Here is a 22,683-nt window from a genome sequence, read left to right on the forward strand (position 1 = left end):
TTGCACAATCAGCCAGATGTTTAGACTGGATATGGCATTTTTATCCACCTATCAAGTCATTCCCAAGAGATAGGCAAATGTTGTTTGATGGCGTTAGAGGTATCAGCGCAGGTTGTAAGCTGTTCCAAGTAAAGCTGCCTTTTGCAATTGACTGATGGTGATTTTGTCAATGCCGATGATGGTGATTTAGAGATCTGCTTAAAGCCACCTTGCACTTGTTAGCATGTAGAAAATTGTGAAGCAATAAATGCTGTGGTGGAGCTATAAACTATAAACTCTAACCTTCACCAGACAAGACAGCCTTTAGTTTTATGATCTTTAACTCCCCTGCCAGCATCATCATTGCTGAGAATTCTGGGAATTGAAGCTTACATATCTGGAGGATGTACAGATTGGGGAAGGGAAGGAAGAATAAGTTTATGCTCCTGTATAATTTGTAGGAGCTGCAAACTAAGATATAAATTATTTAAGTGAATAATAAGTATTAGAATTATAAGTTACAGTATTTGAACCAATGAACACGATTACAACTTGGTATTCAAAAATAAGCAACTATGTCTGTCCTGCTTAAAACTGTATAATATGCCATAATAAAACTAAGAATGAAGCAAATTAGAGAAAATCTATACTCAAACAATAATATGGACAAAGTGATGTCAGGAACATTCTGGAAATAGGTACTGATTTTTAATTGGAGTGATCATTAGAATAGTTTTATTTATCAATCAATATGATGGTAGCAGGTTTGTGTTTTTAAAAGATGGGCCTAAAAACACAAACCTGCTACCACCATATGGATTTGCGCAATCTAAGTGTGATGGAATGGTTTGGTGAAGGCCGCGCTCGGGGAGATAAGCATTTCCTTAGCCCCCAGAAGGAGCGTGGGAAGGTGAAGAAGATGAGACTGGCACCACCCTAAGGAATTTGCAGTGTTTGCTTGCTGGCTTGGGGAGTTTAGATTCAGTCTGGCGAGATTTCTGTCTTGTAGGTGAAAGCTAATAAATGCTATAGAACTATTTCTGTACTGTTTCGTGGAGTTCTTTGGGCTGAACCTGACACTAAGGTAGATAAATAGGGCACATGATTTAAAGAGTCAAAGGGACATACAGTAGGTTTCAAGCCATTTCCCCACTACCAGTTTTCTCCTGGTGCTGCACCACCAGGGACCTCTATTCAATTAAGTTAATTTTTGTATATCTCTTCCTAGTTGATGAAAAAACGTTATAGAAGATTAACTGTGGGATTAAGATGGAACAGAGGCTTTAGAACTGGGATGGATGATCTATAGCCCTCCAGACATTGCTGAACTACAATTCCCAATACCCTTCACCATGAGCCATAGTGGCTAGGGCTGCTGGGAACTATAGTTTAGCAACATATGGCAGGTCATAGGTTTTTCTTTTCTGCTTCACACTTATACCATTTTAAATTGTACTCCCCTCTATTTAGAATATTAGGATACCTAAAGTAAAGTATCATGTTTGTTGCTATTTGCATGCTCTTGGGTGTTTAATTTTATATCTTGTTATTTTATTTTAATGGATATTCCATGTAGTAACATGAAAACTATATCTTTATAATACAAAATGTGGACCATTATTATCTAACACTGAAATAAAATCAGACTGATCAAGCCAAATACTTGCTTTCACTTTTTTTTTTTTTTAAGGTTTGCTTTTTGCCTGAGAAAGAAAGCATTTTCTTCTTTGGAATAAGACATATCCAACAGATCTCAGTGAGAAACAGAACTTATTCTAGAATATATTCTGCCCTTGTCTTTTTTTTTCTCCCCACATAATACTTTGCTATTTAAAGTGCTATTTCTCATCATTACAGTTTGGTTTTCTTGAAAACCTGCATTATATAATAACTCTGGAAGTACTTTAAAGAACAATTATATCAGTAGGTCAGTACAGGATTATGAATATACAGGATTCAAAAACAAATTAATTTTTCTCACTTTATTCTTCACACTAGGACTCTAGTCCAAAGAAGGAGCAGAGAGCCTGTCCCCCTTTTGCTTCAGCTTGTGTTCCTGCTTCAAGTACTAGTACACCTATCAATGCTGTAGCCAGTTGTATTCCAGCTCCAGAGACAATCTGCCTAGATGACTCATTGGATGAAGATCTGTCATTCAACCCGCCTTCATTAGATTCTGTTTCTGATGCTCTGGCTGCTATTAATAATGGGATCAAGAGTTCTTCTATTGTGTCCCCTGTAGACACATCTGCTTCAAGACCTCGGGCAGGGCTAAGAGAAGAGAAGCTAGCAAGCATAATGAGCAAATTACCTCTGTCATCCTCAAAAAAGATAGAAGCTGTTCAAACACAACATTCATCAAGTCTTATAGCTGGGCACACAGGACCAGTACCAAAGAAATCCCAGGATTTGCTTCAGACTGGTATCTCTTCAGGCCTTATTGCTGGATCCTCAATTCAAAATCCCAAGGTTTCCTTGGAACCGTTGCCAGCCAAGCTTCTGCAGCAAGGGTTACAGAGGTCAAGTCAAATACAAGCTGCTTCCTCTTCCCAGACCCATATTTCTTCCTCCTGTAAAGGGCAAGCTACAGCTTCTCCTGCTTCACAAAGGCCAAAGGATACAGTTGTGCTTGTAACCTCCTCAGAAGTCCAAAGCTGTGGCTCCTCAACAGTACAAGTGGCAAAAATTCACCAGCAGTCCACTGCCCAACAAAAATATGTGTCTCCTCTACAAGTAACTATTAGTAAATCTCAAACCAATCCTGTGGTAAAATTAAGTAGCAATCCCAAACTTTCCTGTTCTTCCCCAGTAACCAAGACTTCAGATAAACCAGTAGTATACCGCCTTCCTTTGTCTAATGCCACCTCTGGGAGTTCCCAAATGGTTCACCCACTTGTGTCTCGGACAACATCCAGCACCTCTACCTCTAGTAATTATTTGGCCAAGGCCATGGTATCACAAGTTTCTGCCCAGGGTTTCAAGCCTCCTTTCTCCATGGTTCCCTCTCCTAAACCTGCTGCCTCTCCCAAACCCTCAGCACCTAAGCCTTTAACTTCCAAACCTACTGCATCTCTTAAACTGCCCTCATCTAAGTCCACGTCTACAACCAAGCCCACATCATCTCCCAGTTCTTCCAGTCCAAGTACACTAGTATCCCAGAACAGTCACTCCAACAACAGCAATTCCCTTCATAAACAGTCCAGTGGAGTAAGTGTCAGCAGACAATCCCCCACAATTAATTTACTTTCCTCTAACCGAACCTCAGGCCTTCAACCAGCAAAGAATCCTCAGACCCCTTCTAAATTAACCAATTCCTCTGCCTCTGGAACTGCTGGCAAAAATAACTTGAGTGGAGTTGGATTGAATGTACCTATCAATAGGGGCAGCAGCTTAAATTCAAGTGGGGCTAGTAGGACTAATCTCTCTGGAGCAGCAGGAAGTGGAGCACAGGGTGCTACTAAACAGTTATCAACTCCACATAGACCATCTTCTGCCTCAGGGTCTACAGTTATACCAGCCAGTGTACAGGTACGTGCTGAATATGAAACTTAAATTCAAATATAATAACATAGGGCCTATTGTGAACATGTGGTAGTGAGTGCACATGTCTCTGGACTTCAAAATAAGTCCACTCATTTTACTCCAAGGAAAATATTGAATCCTAAATGTCTGTTGTGATGCAGTTACACATTTAACTGTAGCTTATTAAACAAGTTATAATGGCCAGGTTCATACATAACACTAGCCCATAATGGGTGAGTTTGCATATACAGGTAGTCCTCAACTTACGATGACAGTTGGGACCCAAATTTCCATTGCTAAGCAATGCAGTCATAAAGTGTAATGGCAATCCTTGCAGTCCTGGTTGCCATCATTAACTGAATCCCATGGTCATTAGGTGAGGCCTGCCAGCTTCCCACAATCAAAGTCAGTGGGGAAGCTGGCAGGAAGTTGCAAGTCCCAGCCTGACAGGCAGGTAAGTGGCTGCTGCCAGGTGGAGAAGGAAGCAAGGGGGTGCATGGGGGAGGGTTGGGGAGGGTGTGTGAGAGGTGCTGAACAGATTAGGGAGGATATGCAGTTCTGCATGAGAGGCACCGCATGGGTTTGGGGGGGTGCGCAGGGGTACATAAGAGGCACCATGCAGATCGGGGGAGTGCACAAGAGGGACCACACAGGTTGAGGAGGTTGTGCAAAAGGTGCCACGTCAGGAAGGGTGGACAAGGAAGGGTGCAGGCTGGGGAGAGTGCACAAGAGGCGCCATGTGGGTTCGGGAGGGCGTGTGGCAGTGCGTGAGAGGTGCTGCGTGGGTCGGGGTTCACGGCAGTGTGCAAGAGATGCCACATGGATCAGGGAGGGTACATGGGGTATGGCATGGGTCAGGAGGTGCATGAGTGGCCGGTGCAGCGCAATTGCAGAGGAACTGGGGGAGACTTACCCAGCAACTTGCCATCTTCCCTGCTGGCTTCCCCCTTGACTTACTGGGAAAACTGGCATGGAAGGTTGCAAATGGCTATCATGTGATCATGTAAGTACAAATGGGTTGCCAAGCACTCAGATCACAATCACGTGACTACAGCCACAATTTTGAGGACTGGTCATAAGTCTCCTTTTTCAGCACCACCATAATTTCTAATGGTTGCTGAACAAAAGGTCATAAATCAAGGACTACCTATAATATACTAAGGCAAAAATAAGCAACACTAGGGCTTATTCTTAAATACAGATCAGGGCTGTGTTTACCAATAGGAGTTCTACAGCTACTAGAAGACAATTTATTATAAATCAACATTATTTATAGCAACTAACGATAACTGACACTCTATAATTTAATATGTGAAGACTAAAATATATTTCTAGTATGTTAATTTGTATCTTAAGACTTTTTTACTGTGACTGTTATAAACACCATGCAGAGTAAATTACTAGAAAAGCAAAAATTTAGATTGCAGTGATTTAGATGGATGAACTACTGTGTTTATCAGAATAAGCTTAACCGTTTGAAAATTACAACTGCTTGAGAAGAGTTGTGTGACTGGTGAACTTATCCCTTTTTGTAATGCTTAAACTGGGCTTCTCTCTTTTTTCTTTCCTTCCCTATCCAGTTACCGCTTCCCCTTGCCTCATTTCTATCCAATTTCTTTATCTCAGCTTCACTTTCATTCATTTTCTTGTCTAACTATTTTTTTGTCTAACTCCATTTTTACTTATCTCTTTTAGATTTTTTCCTTTTTTTCTTTCTGGGGGATAGATAAAGGGTTGTATGTTTTCTTCTTTGCTTGAGTGTAATAGTGGCTTGTGTGTGTAAATAGGGCATCTTACTTAACAGATGGTTTTAAGTGAGTAAAAGTAAAAACACTTGAGTCAAACTTGATGATTACATGAGCACATCCATGCAACATTTTTTTGGCAATAGTATGGAACTGGTTTGCTACTGCCTTCTAGAATTTTTTTAAAAACTTTAGCATAGAAACTTGGAAATCTTTGTCGTCTCTCATCCAAACACTAACTAATCAGGCCATTACTGTTAAGTTTCCAAGCCCAGCTAAGACTAGATGCTGGGAATTTTAATTAGTAGCTATTAATTCCGTGTAGGCTTTTTGTTTGGTTGTTCGTTTTGTCCTGTCCCTGTCTATTTTTTTTTTCTGGCAGATATGTACATACATGCACACACAGAGGTGTATATGTAAATTAATGTATATGTATACATGCACAAGGTGGCGCAGTGGCGCAGCGGCTTAATGGCGCTGAAAGTTGCCGGCCAGAAATGGTCGACACTTCAACGGTTCGAGCCCAGCTTTCGTGCAGCAGAGTGAGCTCCTGCTTCCTCCCCCAGCTCCTGTCAACCCAGCAGATCGAAAACTTACATGAGTAGATAAATGGGTACTCTCACTCTGGTGAGAGGAAAAATGGCGGCGCCTTGCAAAAGGAGTCGGGAGCAGTTGCCGGTAGCGCGGAAGCCACACACGCCCGAAAAAGGCGCGAAGCAATGGAAACCCCGCCTCCTGCACTCGCCGGCTGGGCTCTGCTCTAGGAAGGAGGCACTGGCAAACCACTTCCGAAACACCTTGCCTTGAAAACTGCAAGGACTCATCCAGGCAGTCACTGCAGAGTCAGTAACGACTGAGTGCGGATAAAAAAAAAAAAATGCATGCACATATACACATACAGACATACATGCATGTGCACACATACAATAATAGCTAGAAGGAGATATGGTTGACTGAAATAAATTGAACATCAATAATTTTAGCATATAGCTTTTTATTTGTATTTTGTTTTTATTTTTGTTTCTGTATATTTAGTTAGAGTACAGGTACAGCAAGTAGTCTTCTACTTCACAGTGTCCAGGAACTATAAAAGAGTGCATGTAGGAATAGTTGTTATTGGAGATTTCCTTATTATCTCTGCTGGAGGAGACACTGAATGAAGGCTTCTGCATTTCTAGCTTGAAAAGCACAATTTCAGTAGAGCAGAAGTAGGTGGAAGACATGGTTATTTGCTGATGATCTTTGACTGGATCATTACCAGTCGGCTGCTTTTCTTTAAAAATAAAAGAACATCCTTTCTCAGATCACATAAAATTTAATACTCAGTTGACATTTCCTAAAGTAAGTACATTTGTTGTGTAACAACATTTAGCATACTTACTGTCAGGTTTTACATCAGGACAGAGCAGTAAATCTCAGCTCTCCAGACACTTAACCCTTTATTCAGCAATCCGCTAAACTTGGTAGAAGACACTCAGGTATGATTCACCTAAAGTAGAGACTTTATTGTGGACAAGAATAAAACGTTGTGCTGTATATAACAAATTATTTGTTCTCTGCAGTGCAAAGAAGTCAAGGCCTTTATATAAGTGTATATTCTAGAGTTTAAACTCTAGTCTTTTTCCTCCTGCGTTTCTGAGTCCATGGATACTTGGACATAGCTGAAGTATATTTGTGTAATAGCTCGCTCTCTTTTTCTGAATCTTGAATTGCCAAATTCAGCCCTTATAACACCTCCTCTCTATTTTCTTCTTCCTATTCCCCTTGAAGTTAAAAGTATCAGGTGCTTCTCCCCTTTCCATCTCTTGGTCATGAGTGGCTGGAAGGCATTGTGCCCATCTTCTATTACCGTTTCTTCATCAGTTGAAGCATATGAGATCTCCCATCCCTCCTTCCATCCAGACTGAGTTTAGCTAGAAGGAAAGTAGAATTCCCATTTCTTCTTTGGTTGCAGTTGTCAAGGTCTGTGATGGAATGGAATTATGAAGGCCAGGCTCCGGGAGAAACATTTTCTTTCATCTCCTGAGGAGCGTGGGAGATACAAGAGGATGAGACTGGCACCTCTCTGAGGAATTCACAATGTTGCGGCTGGCATTACTTGGGAGCTGGGGTTTCAGTCTGGGAAGATTGATGTCAGGCCTAGCCGAAGCAACTCCAAGAGACCATGTAAATTCAGTCCATCTATGTTTGTTAACTACAACCTCTAGCAAGAATCTTCCCAGACTGAAACCCCAGCTCCCAAGTAATGCCAGCCGCAACATTGTGAATTCCTCAGAGAGGTGCCAGTCTCATCCTCTTGTATCTCCCACGCTCCTCAGGAGATGAAAGAAAATGTTTTTCTCCCTGAGCCTGGCCTTCATAATTCCATTCCATCACAAGATCCCCCCTTTTAGATGCTTGTGTTCTCTCCTCCCCCGCCCCCGCAGCTCAGCTTAACATCTCAGCCATCACATACTGACTGCTTATTCATGATTGGTTTCTTGAAAAAAAAACCTTAACTTGTCTAAAGTAGCTACTTTATTGCAGACTAGATTGAAACTACAGTATATAGCAATCAAAACACTTTTTCTTTCTCTGTCCAGGATTTAAGTGCTAAGCTTTCTCTCTACTTCTCACAGTCAAAGGGGATATTTCATAACTTTTTTCAAGGCCATGAGAGGACAGAAGGCATGTGTTGACACAAAGGAGAGCTGTGATTAAGATGTTGGGCTGACACTGAGGAGACCCAGGTTCTAATCTACCCTCAGCTGTGGAAGTTCCCTAGATGACTTTGGGTACAGTTCTTCCCATTCCCCAAAAAAGAAGAGGAGAACAAGGGGTTCCCCAAAGGTCATCTATCCAAGCCTGCATTTATGGGTCCTGCTTTTGCTGAGTATGAATTTCATCAGTTAAGGAAAGACTTTCTGTTCTGGCCTTAGAACTATGAGACTTAGGATTAGCTAGGTGTCAAGGAAGGGATGCTGAAGTTTTCTGGGTGGAGAATGGAGGTTGGAGGTAGGTCATAAGGTAAGAAACATTCTAACTTACATGATAAAATAGTCCAGTGGCAGTTCAAAGATGCGTTTTTCTAACTTAGGAGAGGCTGTATTTATGAAAGCACTGAAGAGCTGCTTGAACTCGATCAGTGTTGGAGAGTAGGATCCTCCAAGTAAATCAATAAATCGTAGATGCAAAATCAAAACTTTTCCAAAAAATTCATGAGAATATGATTCATACTTTACATGAAGATTGGTGGGGCATTAAACAGTCTGAAGGCTTCTGTTGTATATTCAGATTTCTCATACAGTAATGAAAATGAAAGGCAGTTAAATATTCATGACCTTTTTTCATGCAAATCAGATTGTAAGCCCCTCTCAGTTTTATTTTGGTAAAAATATGTGCTTTCTTCAGCCATACCAAGAGTTAAGAAATGAGGTAAAGAAGGTAATAACTTGTTACTGAGCTCAAGCATCAATAATTATAGACTACATGTAGAGAGCTATCCTTGACAGAAAAAGTTAGGATTACTCATCAACTAGGGAGAGGGGAGGATAAAGCCACTAGTTAGTGTGGCAGCGGCTGTCATGGGAGAACTAGTACATTATAAGTGTAAGGACATTTGCAACAGTCCTTTAGAAAGCTTCCCCTAGGGTGAGATCAAAAAGGGAGGGGAGTCTAGCTCATAAACATAGTGGGAGTAGAGTACTGTGGAAGAAAGGTTTAGGTGAGAGCTAATGGGTCAAGGGTTATAGTTTATTATAGTTGGTGAGTGGATGTGTGGGGTGGATGAGCAAGAGTAGGATTTTGATTCCAGGTGACCAATCCTTTTTTTATGTGTAGTTGGTAGACTTCTACATTTGGATCTAAAGAAGGAACAAAAAGAAAAGGATTTATAACATGCTCCCAAGCAGGGCACAGTCCAACCATAGTAAAAATTAATAAACCAAAAGTATCAACAGTCAAAACAACACAAAAACAATACAATCCATATATAGTGTGTTGTTTGTTTGTTTATTGTAAATAATACCCAGCTATAAAATCTTAATCTATAAACCTGGTATCCCTGCTGTCTTACTTTCCTGGTGGGATTGACACCCCCCCAAAAAAACCCTACCATCTAACTGTACCGACCATGATTGTCAACATCTGTTCACAACTGCTTGTACCAATCAGTCTAAAGTAAGTTTTCAAAAACTTCTTTAAAATGTTGGTGGAGGCAATAAAGCATCAGGGAATTTTATATGCAGGGGAACTAATTTTCACAGGAATGAGCTACTTCATGGGAGGCTGGGCACTGGCCATTAACTGCGGGGGGCACAATTTGGTCCCTACTTCAAGTTCCTCTGCCTCTTTCCTGAGTCGTAATGATGGGACTGCTGATAACCTTGCTATCCAATTATTGCTAATAAATGCCAGGCTAGTTTGCAATAAGTCCACATCCACTTATGGTAGACCAGAAACCTTGTTGGGTGCAGATGAGACTATTGCCCAGGCCAAAAGCTGCCCTCCCAGGTTTTGGATACTACAGCAGCTGTGACTACAAGGTTGTTGTCAGCCCAGCAAGATAAACCAGATTAAGCAACCAATGTCATATAAATCAGGACTGTTTTTATTGTAACAGCTATAGTAACAGAACCTTGCAAGTCTCAATATGCTTCCCCCTTCCTCGGTTTATCTTCATGTGAACTAGGGAGGGGTTTGTCTGAGACATTGTCTTGTGCTACTTTCTTGGCCTGGGCTCATACCCCTCATCTGACCATTGCCTTGGTAGCAGCTGTTCCTTCTGTCCTTCAAGGCCATTCCCTATTTCTTCTATAGTCATGGAGGGGATATGTCAGTGATTTTTGTTAGACCTGCAGATAATTGGGCTTAAGCTTGGATGTTCAGTTTGGGCTGAGGGACAGGCTAGGGCTGCTGCTGGTGTACAGCCTATAGCCTCACAATAGCCCGAGCTTCTAGAGCTCATATCTGAGCTGGTACTGGAATCTTCCAGACTTATATTGCTGGGTGACTTCAGTCCCAATGCATTGGAGGTTGGCTCCAGTTCTGTTCAGGATTTCATAGTTTCCTTGGTGATAATGGGCTTCTTTCAGGTGATCTCTGCCACAACACATCTGAGTGACCACATGTTAGACTTGCTATGTGGTGATGTGATCTGAAGATGGAGGACACTGTTACCATTCCATTGCATGGTTGGATCACTTATTAGTGCACATGCATATTGTTGACATATTGGACCTCTACAGGAGCAGAGCAGAACTGAATAAAATGATCCAACTTAGATGGATCATAATAGCTTTGTGAAGTGCTTGGATCTTTCTCAGAAATCAAGCAGGCAGACCCACTATGCTATTAGTCACCCTATGGAATTTGCAGGTGACAAGGATATCAGACAAGATTGTCTCCGAGTGGTATCCTCAGATCCCCAACTGCTCCTTTGCTTTCTAAGAAGTTCAGGGAAGTAAAGCAGCTGAAGAGATATTTAAAATAATGGTGGTGGAAAACATAGAATGAATGTGACCAAACATAGCTGCATATCTGTTTGGCAATATACGATGGTGATATGAGTGGCAAAGAATGCTCATTTGGAACAGGACCGATGGATAAAAGAAAGACACAGAAAAACTGTGTCTTTCTTTTGTCCACCAGTCCTGTTCCAAATGACCTGTATCATTTTGGGTACTGGGAGATATTTTCTTGTTGCCCATTTGGATTCTTTTGAGCTTAAATAAATTAAGGAAGGGAATAGAGTTTTTCATAGCATGGATCATGTCTTGCCTGACTCCACATAGCATGGTTGATAATGCCTCTTTCAGCCTTCAGCCTTGAAGGAGACAATGGTGTGCTCCCTCCAGAACAGTACATCTCTCAGTCCAAACATTTTGGGCAACTTCCATCCAATCTCTAACCTTCCATTTGGGGGAAATTGTTGGAGAAGGTAGTGGGGCTTTACCTACATAGGATCCTAGAGGAAACTGATTATCTGGACACCTTCCAGGTAATTGATTCCTGTTTCTCTTCAGGAGTTCACACCTGGACAGAAACAGCAAATTATTCTGGCTGATTACCTGTGTCGAGACCTGGTATCTTTCTGAACCACCTGTGAGGGTTGGGTATGGAGAAAACTGTTCTGCAGTGGTTCTACAACATTCTAAGTGGGCAATTTGAGTCAGTGTGCCTCCTCTAGGAATGAACACCAAGGTTCACTGGGCTTTGTGCCTAAGGTGGGACTGGAATTTATGGTCTCCCAATTTCTAGCCTAGTGCCTTAACCACTACACCAGACTGGCTTTCAATGATAGGAGTAGGAAAGAGCAAACCAGCTGTTAGACTTTATAGGATGAAATGGTAGTAAATCTTGCCTCTCCAGAAACAACCCCTTATTCAGCAATAAGCCTAACCTGGTAGAAGATTCTCACAAGCAACTCAATGCATGTAGAATCTTTGTTATGGACAAGAATAAAGACTTTTTACAGATTTGTCCTATGTGTGGCAAAGAAGTCAACATTCTATACGGCTGTGTTCCAGAGCTTTTTCTCCTAACTCTAGACTTTTTCCTCCCATCTTTCCAAGTTAAGTAATGCTTGGTGGTGGTTTTGATGGCCTTAAGTGCCAGCTGAACTATGATTATGTAATGTTTCTATCTAGCTTGGGAACCCGTGGTTGCCACCTCACCAGACTAAGCCTTCATACTTGCACTGTCAGTTATATTTAATTGCAAGAAAACAACCAACCAACATTTGCTACCACTTGAATTATATCATGAATTACATAAGAAATGAATAAGCTTTGCTATAGAATGTTGATTCTAATGAATGTGAGAGCAGATCATGCTTAAATAATTTATTGGGTTGCTTCCAAAAAGCTTTAAAATGTTTTAAAAATAACATCTCTCTCTGCAGTCAACAACAGGTGCATCATTGCTGGCAAATGCTTCACCTTTGACTCTCATGGCATCACCATTGTCTGTAACCAGTCAGAATGTGACATCTGCTCCATTGACTCCTTTTGGGATGCTGGGGAGCCTTGTTCCGGTGACTATGCCCTTTCAGTTTCCATTGGAGCTTCTTAGCTTTGGAACAGACACGGCTGGAGTGACAACCACCTCGGGATCTACCTCAGCAGCTTTCCACCATAGTCTAACTCAAAGTAAGTGAAACTTATTTATTTATTTTTATTTTTCAGTAAATGCTTTTTTATCAGTGGCAAATGTCTTTGAATTTTCTGCATTTGTTGGAAGATCTGTTTGTTATTTATGCCTATTTTATTTCTTATTATTTTCTTGGTGGCTTAGGGTAATAATTTGAATGTGAAAAACTGTGTTTACAGTTGGGTATTGATTTAAAAAACCTGATACAGTTCATCTCAGCAAATTAAGATTAGTTGATCTTATTTTCATTCTGTGATAGAAAATGAAAAGTTGGTATTTTAATCATTTTTCAACTTTTTCATAAAATATTTTATAGAATATAAAAAATTAATACAGTAACTCAATCCATTTTAAAATCATAACTAAAATAAATTGCTTCAATAACCTGAATGGCCCATAATGTTTAAAACAGTAAATAAAACCTACTTCTAAATAAAATACATTTCTGCATAAAATTAATACTTAATTTTAGTGCCACACTAGACAATCTCTGGCCCACCGTGTCATCCTTTGAGAGAAAGGTAGTGCAGTCTGATGTGACCAGAATGAAGATACTTCAATAATAAGTCAAAATTTACTTACCTAAAGAGATCAACAGAATGACCACGGGTGGGCGGGCGAAAAACCAGTGGTAGTGGGAACAATTTCTGACTTTCTGCTGGCTTCCCCATAGACTTTGTATGAAGCTGGCAGGAAGTGTCAGAAATCACGATCACCTGACCGTGGCGATGCAGCAGCGCTACAACAGCCACAACTTTGCCAATACATCTGGTGTGAAGATCCTTGAAATTCCAATTACACAGGAGTAATGGGTCCCAGATTTTGTACGCATTCCTTAAGTTAGCTGATTTGAGGTACCTTCATTCAAAAAATCGTTGCATTATGATGCACCTTTTTGGCTAATTGAAGGTTACAAACAGACAGGAGAGTTTTAGTAGTGTATAGATTTTGCTGTCTGAGTTACTGAAATTTGCTGTAATCCAGACTTTTCATAGGCAGCTGGTAGTACTTGGAGCAGTGTATTGCAATAACACCTCTGACTTTTTTTGGTCTGTGGAATGTGATGAAGTGGAGAGACTCTTCTGAAGTATGATGTCTGCCATCTGTAGGTTTGACACATGTTCTCTTGGCTCCTCCAGGTTGCCATGGGGATTGGGAGGGAATTTGCTGAGCTAAGTCTAGGAGGTCAATATTTCTTTGTTGGAAGAAGTATTGCCAACAGCCTCTAAGAAGTGATGGTATGCCCCCTGTTCAAGAAGCCTTTCTTGGATCTGGCAGTTTTAGACAACAATCACCCTGTCTTCAAACTTTCCTTTTTCAGGCACGTTATTGAGAAGTGATGGTGGGCCACCTGCAGAGTACTCCTGAAGAAGCGGATTATCTGTACTCCTTTCAGTCTTGATTCAGGTCCAGGCATGGCCAGAAGTGGCATTAATCATGCTGGTTGATGATGTTCATCAGGACCTGGACGGGGGGAGTTGATGTAGATTACAGCAGGGTATAAATACAATAAAAAAACACAATTAAACCAACTCACAAACATCCATGAAAAAGGAAAGTTTTAACATAATTTGAAGTTTTTATAGATCACATTGCATAATTATGAAGAAGTTGATTCCAGTGGACTGGCCCTAGGTCAGAAACAGCTCTCAGTTGTGGTGTGGCTGTTCTAGATCAAGGAGGTACTAGATGGTCCTGGCTAGATGATTGGGTTGAGTGCACAAGCGGATGAGCTGTGAGCAGATTTTCCAAATAAGCAGTGTGCGCATGTGCAAGACCTGATGAGTTAGCACCAGCAATTTAAACTTTTACAAATACCAGCTAATGCATGGATTGGCAATAGAAAGTGTCAGGGGTGTTTTGAGATAGGTTACCTTTCCTAAAGCTACATGCCAATATTGCATAATGTTAAAATTGATTCCAGTTTTTCATTTCTTTTTGAACAGATTCTCCTTCCTAACAGATCAAGCTGTATTTCTTGTTCCTTTACTTCATAGGTAGATAACCTAGTGCCTTCCAGATCTTTTGAGCTATAGCTCTAGCAGCCCAAGCATTATTGTGAATTACCAGTGATTACAGGAGTTATAGTCCAATCATCTAATGGGCACAAGTTTGCCAACCTATGTGCTAGCAAGTAATTTATTTTTGGAGCAAGCCTATAGTTAAGTATCACTAGTCAGGTTCAACTATTGGTGACTATGTGGACAAATGCTCACTATCTTGACTGTTGTTTATAACTTGTAGTTCTTCCAATGTCGTTCTGGTAATTTCTTTGATCCTATCTATCCACCTTATCCATTGTTGTCTTCTTTTTCTACTTAAATCAACCTTGCCAAGCAATTTTTTTTCTAAGACCTGCTTGCATTGCTGCTCGAGTAAGTGAGTTTCTGGTTGCTGATCACTGCCTTTATTGGTCCAGGACTGTTTGTTTCATTATTTTTTTTTAGTAACCATCTCTAAATCTGTAGTTTGAAGGTATAATCTCCTCCTCCTCCTCCTCTTCTTTCTCTCTTTTTGTTTCTTTCTCAATGTTTAGTTTTAGAGCTGTGCATTACCACTGGAAAGACCTTTGCTCTAATTATCCTGGTCTCTGATAGTCTTCATGATCTTGTATATATTTGTTATTTTCTTCCTTCCAAGTATTAATTTTACTTCTTCAAAAAGATGACAATAGATAATTTTTGAGCCCAAGAAAACAAACTATCTACCAGTTTCATTTCTTCACCATGAATATCTTATTTTAGTAAACACATGGTTTGACATTATTAATATTTAACATTAATCCAGATTTTTCCATTTTTGACTTCTGCTGTCATTTCTTCTAATTCTACCATTCTGTATAAATTAAACAGATACAGGAAAATGTATGCCCTTCTCTCACTCTCTTCCTATTTTGAATCATTCGGTTTTTCCAAATTCAGTTCTTATAAAATTTCTTAGATCCCTCAAAGGAATTATCAAGTATCAAGTGTTCTGTTGTACCCACTAGCCTTTGTATGTTTCATGTCTTGTGCGATCAAAGGAGGCAGGTAAGGTGGGCAAGTGATGAAATGTATGTTGCAATGCAAACTCCAACCCTTACAATGTCACAATACAAATAATAAAGGGTGGAGCTTCTGTTATATGCTTCATAATTTGGACATTATGCTAGTTAGGATTAGGTTGTTTTTCACATTTTTTTAAAGAACTTTTATTCAATTTCAACAAAGACATATAAGGAAGTAGAGGAAAAACGGGTTGAAAAAAGGAAAATATCAGAAAAAGAATGAAGTTTAAAGTACAAAAAAGAACAATGAAAAGAAAAGGGATAATTTCCAATTTTCTTTGGTACAGGTACAAATATATAATACATTCACCTCTTACTGTAATGTTTAAAGTAGTACAAAGTATATCTATAATGGTGAAAAATATTTTAGAAAACTAATACAAAGTATTTCTATAACTATAAAAAATCTCACTCATCAAACCCCAAAATTAAAGTTTCATTTCTTTCAGTTTCAAATAAAAAGTCCAAAAGCAGTTTCCAAGTAGAAACAAAGCCAGTCAAAATCTTTTCTTTAATCAAAGTAGTCAGTTTCACCATCTCCGCCAATTCCATTAATTTTACTATCCATTCTTCAGTTATAGATAAATGTAAGTCCTTCCATTTCTGCAGATATAAAAGTCTCGCTGCTGTTACCATGTAAAGAAATAAAGCCCCTTGTTTTCTTTCAATCTTTTTAGCCATCATAACTAAAAGAAAAACCTCTGGTTTCAATTGTACATCCATTTTTAAAATTCTACAAATAAAAAGACATATCATATCCCAGTATTTCTCAGCCTTCTTACAAATCCACCAAAGAAGATAAAAAGTACCTTCACATTGATTACATTTCCAACATATATTTGACATTCCTTTATACAGATCATTTATCCGATGTTAAATACCAACAGTACATCATCTTATAAAAAATTGATTTCAGATTGTAGTTATGTGTGAACTTCAAGCCTTCACTCTACATATTCTCCCACTGATCCAACATTATATTATATCCAGATTTTTTTGCCCACTTAAACTTACAGTCTTTAACATATACATCTTCCTTATTCATTTTCAATAGAAGTTTATACATCTTGGCAATAACATGTTCATCATTAGTACACAAAGCCAACTCAAAGTCAGTTTTCTCATAAGTAAAATCATAACTCTTCTTGTCCAATTTAAATCTTTCTAACAACTGTGCATAAGTAAACCATTGGCAGGTATTATCTTCCAGTTCTTCCCTCTTCAGCTTAGGTTCTCCTTCAGAAAAGATCAATAAATTCGCATATGTCAGCCATGCTTGTTTGACTGTCATTTCTCTTCTGTAAAAAGTTTCTTGAAGTGACAGCCATAAAGGAATTTTAGGAGACAATCTTGGTTTATATCTATTCCAAACTCTCAATATGACATATCTAATAAAATGGTTCTTAAAATCAATATTAACCTTTACTTTATCATACCATAGACAACCATGCCACCAAACTCTTAAATCATGTCTAATTCCAATAACCTCCTATTTCTCAAAGTCACCCAGTCTTTCATCCATACCAAACAACAAGCATCAAAATACAATTTTAGATCAGGAAGATCTAACCCACCTCTTTCTTTAGTATCTTGTAAGAGTTTATATTTTATTCTTGGTTTAATACCTTGCCATGCACACTTAGAAATATCTTTTTGTCATTGTTTAAATGGTATATCAGTTGTCAATATTGGTATTGTCTGAAATAGAAATAACATTCTAGGTAAAACATTCATTTTAATTACTGAAATTCTACCCAGTAATGACAGTTGTAATTTGTCCCAACTCAGTAAATCTTTTTAAATATCATTCCTGACTTTAACATAATTATTCTGAAATAGCATGCAATTCATGTTAGTCCGTTTATTTATTTATTTATTTGATTTATCTCTGCCCATCTCCCCCTAATGGAGGATTCTGGGTGGCTCACAAGATCCGTTAAAACAATAAATATATATAAAATTACATAAAACATGAAAACTATGCAAAGCATTACCAAAAGAAAAGAAAGTCCAAGAGGCTGATGGTTTCCAAAGCTGCAGACAACAGGTCTCTAAGGGGATAGCCATCCCCATGCTTGGTGTCTTCCCTCCCCACCCCAGGCCAAGTGGCAGAGCCAGGTCTTCAGATCTCTCCAGAAGGCCAGGAGTGAAGGGGCCAATCTCACCTCTGGGGGCAAGATATTCCAAAGGGTGGGGCCTACAGCAGAGAAGGCACACTTTCTGGACCCCACTAATTGGAGCTCTTTTACCATGGGGATCCGAAGCATGCCCTCCCTGTGGGACGGGTTGAAGTCATGGGGAAGAGGCAGTCCCTTGGGTAACCTGGTCCCATGCCATGTAGAGCTTTAAGGGTGATAACCAACACCTTGAATTGGACCCGGAAGCAAACTGGTACCCGATGCAGCTCGCAGAGCAACGGTGTTACATAGGCCCTTCTTGGGGCTCCAAAAATAGCCTGCGCGGCCGCATTCTGGACCAGCTGCAGCTTCTGGATACTCTTCAAGGGTAGCCCCATGTACAGTGCATTGCAGTAGTCTATATGGGAGATAACAAGGGCATGAGTGACTATTTGAAGGGCATCCCGATCCAGGAAAGGGCGTAACTGATGCACAACCCAAAGTTGTGCAAAGGCCCTCCTGGCCACGGCTGCCACCTGCTCTTTGAGCAGGAACCGTGAGTCCAGGAGGACCTCCAGATTATGCACTGGGTCTGTTTGGGGCAGTGCTACCCCATCCAGCACCAAAGATGGCAAAGTCCTGGATATAGAAGAGCTATTAACCCACAGCCACTCCGTCTTACCAGGGTTCAGCTGAAGCCTGTTGTTCCCCATCCAGACCCTTACAGCCTCCAGGCACTGCGAAAGGGCGGTCATGGCATCACTTACCTCACCTGGGATGGAGATGTATAATTGAGTATCATCCGCATATTGATGATACCTCATCCCATGATGGCAGATGATCTTGCCCAGCGGTTTCATGTAGATGTTAAAAAGGAGCGGGGAGAGAACCGCACCCTGCGGCACCCCACAAAGGAGGGGCCGAGGATGGGACCTCTCGCTCCCTATCACCACCGATTAGGATCAGCCCTGGAGAAAGGAGGTGAACCAGCACAAGATTGTGCCGCCCACTCCCAATTCCCTGAGCCGTCCCAATAGGATACCATGGTTGACGATATCGAAAGCCGCCAAGAGGTCAAGAAGAGCAAGGATGGATGCACTTCCCCCATCCTGCTCTTGCCAGAGATCATCTAAAAGTGCGACCAATGCCGTTTCCATTCCATATCCGGGCCTAATCTTTTTCTCAATTTTATAACCAGTTTTTCTCATCAAAGTTTCTTGATCTTGTATATTCATGTTTTTAACTAACATTTTCATTTTTTTTTTTTATTTTGAATCCAGCTAATGCACCAAAGTTCTTCCATTTCTTCATTAAATGTTCTATACCAGTTTGGGGCTCTGCAAAATCAATTCTAAATCATCAGCAAAAGCCCTATGATTTTAAATCATAAATCTCTTATTTAATTTTCAAACCCCTTATATTATCAATACCCCTATTCAACACTTCCAAGACTAAAATAAAAAGTAGAGGGGATAAAGGACATCCTTGTCTTGTCCCCTTCTGTATCTTGCAAGGCTTAGTTAAATTGTCATTAACAATAATACTTGTCTTCTGGGAGGTATATATCAATTTAATCCCTTGAAGAACATTCTCTCCAAAATCCATATTTTCCAAGATTTTAAACATAAGTGGCCAATTCAAGTTATCAAAAGTTTTCTCCGTATCCAAAAAGATCAATGCTGCTTGCTTCTCACGTTGTTGTAAATATTCTATTATGTCCAATACAGTTCTCACATTGTTTCTCAGTTGCCTTTTGGGTAAAAAAACCACATTGATCATCATGGATAAAGTCCTGTAAGAACTTCTTCAATCTGTCCACCAATACTGATATAAAAATTTTATAGTCATTCTTCAACAATGAAATCGGTCTATAATTCTTAGTTATAGTTAAGTCTTGCCCTTCCTTTGGTAATGCAATATTAGCCTCTTTCCAAGTCTAGCATAGCAGAACCCCCCAAAATAGAGTTCATCACACATTTAAGTAGTAGTAAAACATTTATATTAAAAACTTGGTAGTCCATCTGGTCAAGGAGCTTTCCTATTTTAGACCTTTTTATGACTTCCAATATTTCAAAAGTAGTCACAGGACTGTTCATAATTTCTTTCTGAGACTGTGAGAGTTTTGGTATATTCTGTTTCTTTAGATAATCTGTTCCAGAGAAACATCTTGCCTTTTATACAAATTTGATTATAAAAAGATTTATGGATAGTCTTCCTAAACCTTCATTATCGTTTTCTTTTCTTTCTCCTTTCTCAATTTATATGCCAGCCATTTCCCTGGTTTGTTTGCAAACTCAAAGTGTTTCCGTTTTGCTTATTTTAATTTTGTCTCTATTTCTCTTACAGTTAACATAGATAGTTGTTGTCGTAGAAGTTTAATTTGGTGTAAAATAGTAGGGTTTACTGGTGCATTTTGTAAATTCTTTTTTTTTAATTTCCTCTTAAAATAGTTTGAATTTTTTTCCTGAGATTTTTTTAAAAATCACGATTATATTGGATGAAATAAACTCTCATCACTGCTTTACTGGCATCCCAAACAGTTTTTATGTCAGTGCCTTTATCCAAATTATTATCAAAATATTCATTTAACTTCTTTTTACAATCATTCAACACTGATTCTCTTTGTAATAATGTTTCATTTAGTCTCCACCTAAATGTTGTAGATTTCTTCCTAAGTGTCATTTTAACTGGGTTATGGTCAGTGAAAGTTTTTGGTAAAATATCCACCTTAATAATCTTTGAAATCCATATCATATCAATTCTTGAAAATGATTTGTGTCTTTCTAAGAAAAAAATATATTCTCTAGATTTTCCATTTTTCTGTTTCCAAGAATCTATCAAAGTTGAATTTTCTGTCAAGTTGAAAAAGGATTTAGGTAACTTTCCTTGGTTAAGTGTGATTCCCTTACCGGAAGTTCTATCAATCTGAGGTGAAGTCATTCCATTTCAATCTCCCATCAAACACCAATTTTCATATGAAAAGGCTATCAATTGGTCCATAAGATATTTTAAAAGATTCCTTTCTCCTCATTTGGTACATACAGTCCAACAATTACAGATTTAATCCCTTGCATCTCAACTTCCACTACAACATATCTACTATGTTAATCACATAATAAAAACTGTGGTTTCAAATGCAATTTAATATATAAACAACTTCATTCGTCTTTTTCAAATTTGCTGTTATGAATTCTTTGCCCAAGATCTTATATATCAAATATTTTTCATCTTTTTTTTAAATATGTGTTTCTTGTGAACAAATCACATCGTGATTTAATTTTCTCAAATAATAAAAAATTGTTTTCCTCTTCTGGGGGACATTTGCCCCATTAATATTTCATGTTAAATAATTACAATCCATAATTAAGCAAATAGTCCTTCAAAGTCTTTAGCTGTGGCACCCATCTCCACAACCTGTGTTCCAACATCTTCTGACTATTGCTGTCTTTGTGTATCCATCTCAACCATATCAATTGCTGCCTGGTCCAAATCAGATCCATGTCTTGCCAAAAAAACTTTAGTCTTTTGGTCAGATTTAATCTAAATCTTTGTTGCTGAAAAGTAAATATCACCCCCTCCAGTTTATGCGAACGGAATGGAATAATTTTCTTTTTCAAAACTTCTGTCAAAAAAGTATATTCCTTTCTCTTTCTTAAAATCCTAATAGGAATTTCTTTTAATACAATTATATCTGTATTGACAATGTTCAACCTTGAATCAAAATGAGTTTGCAGAACTTGTTCTCTTGTTCTTCTCCTCAGGAAGTAAACCATAACATCTCTAGGAATTTTTCTAACAGTTGCAAAATGTGGATTTATATGATACGCCTTGTCCACTTCTTCCTCTATCCTGTCTTCTTCCCAACTTAATAAATTAGACATGGGATTTACCACAACTTGCCTAATATTTTCTTGAGGATGTTCTGGGATGGTTCTTAATCTTAGGCAGAATTTGTTTTCTTTAAGTTCAAGTAAAGCAAAATTATCCAACCCTCTTTCCATTTCCACATCTTTAGTCTCCATTCTATTTTCCAATACACCCACTCTGTCATTTACTTGTTTTACATCAGCAACAATCTTATCCAGATGTTTATCCAATTTTTGTTCTAACATTTCAAATTTAGCTTCTATAGTTTGTGTTATCTTGCCAGATATCGATCTTCAAACATCGATTTCAATGCTTCATATTCTCCAGACCCCCTCCTGTATAAATGTTTCATTGCTGTGATCAATAAATCAGTCAATAGATGAGCCAGTAAGTCAGTTAGCTAGGCAATACCACACTCTAGTGGCCAAAACTATAAGGTGCAACTTGAAGTTTTCCTGAATGGGGAATAGTGAAAGGAAATTCCATAATGAAGACAGGAAATTTCTCCAATTACCTTGTTTACAAATCCATACCAATCAGCACAGAGCAGATAAAAAAGAAGCCACTTTCCCATGAATATCCACAGTCCAAAATCCAATACCACAAACATAGATTCATCAAAAAATAAAATACCCTTAAAAAATATTTCTTTCTTTAAAAATCACCGATAATCCAAGCCTTAGTCTTTTTTGCGAGATAAGTAAGTCTCAATATCCAAATCAGTTTCAAAGTTAATAGTCCCAGGAAATACCTCTAATCACCAGAAGGAAACAGTCCTCTGCAACCAGAGAAAGCCTCTCTTTAACTAAAAAGTAGTGACTAAAATCTAATAAAGAAATGGGCAGGTCAGTTTTAGTTTGTTTTTTTCCTTTCGGCATGGCTTAGAACTTGATGAAACCCCTGCCTCCCAGCTGATCACTCACCAGTCGATCACAAAAACCTTTGTTTCACAATCTTCTTTCCAGGAACGGCCATCCGGAGGACTTATGGATTAATTTCTCAGTTTCTCCTTAGATCCAGAAAATTCTTCAGATTCAAGGGTTCCTGCCCAAGCCCCAATCTACCATAACAATAGCTCCTGTTTACAAAGGGAAATACTCAATCTGCCATTGCCCACTGGAAGTCCTGGTTGTTTTTCACACGTTAAGTGTACTGTATCTCTTCTTTACATTGAACATATTTCCAACTGTAAATTCTTCAGGTCATATTTTGCTGGCACGCCTATCCTCCTTAATTCTCTAAGCTTAACCAGTACATTTGAAATAATTCATAATCTTTT

At 39.0% G+C, this 22,683-nt stretch overlaps 1 protein-coding gene across 1 annotated transcript in view; it reads left to right on the plus strand.

Annotated features, from left to right (window-relative positions):
• UBN2 (ubinuclein 2) overlaps positions 1-22,683 on the plus strand; it is a 76,028-nt gene that overhangs the window by 37,358 nt on the left and 15,987 nt on the right. Inside the window, exons 14-15 of the mRNA XM_088141946.1 lie at positions 1,978-3,507; positions 12,127-12,373. Of these exons, the coding sequence (XP_087998072.1) occupies positions 1,978-3,507; positions 12,127-12,373 (1,777 nt within the window). The remainder of the gene's footprint in view (positions 1-1,977; positions 3,508-12,126; positions 12,374-22,683) is intronic.

This window comes from Python bivittatus, unplaced genomic scaffold (assembly GCF_059951505.1).
Source record: "Python bivittatus isolate LINGU-HERP-01145 unplaced genomic scaffold, Pbiv_v1 ctg000330_np1212, whole genome shotgun sequence".
Classification (NCBI taxonomy): Eukaryota; Metazoa; Chordata; class Lepidosauria; order Squamata; family Pythonidae; genus Python; species Python bivittatus.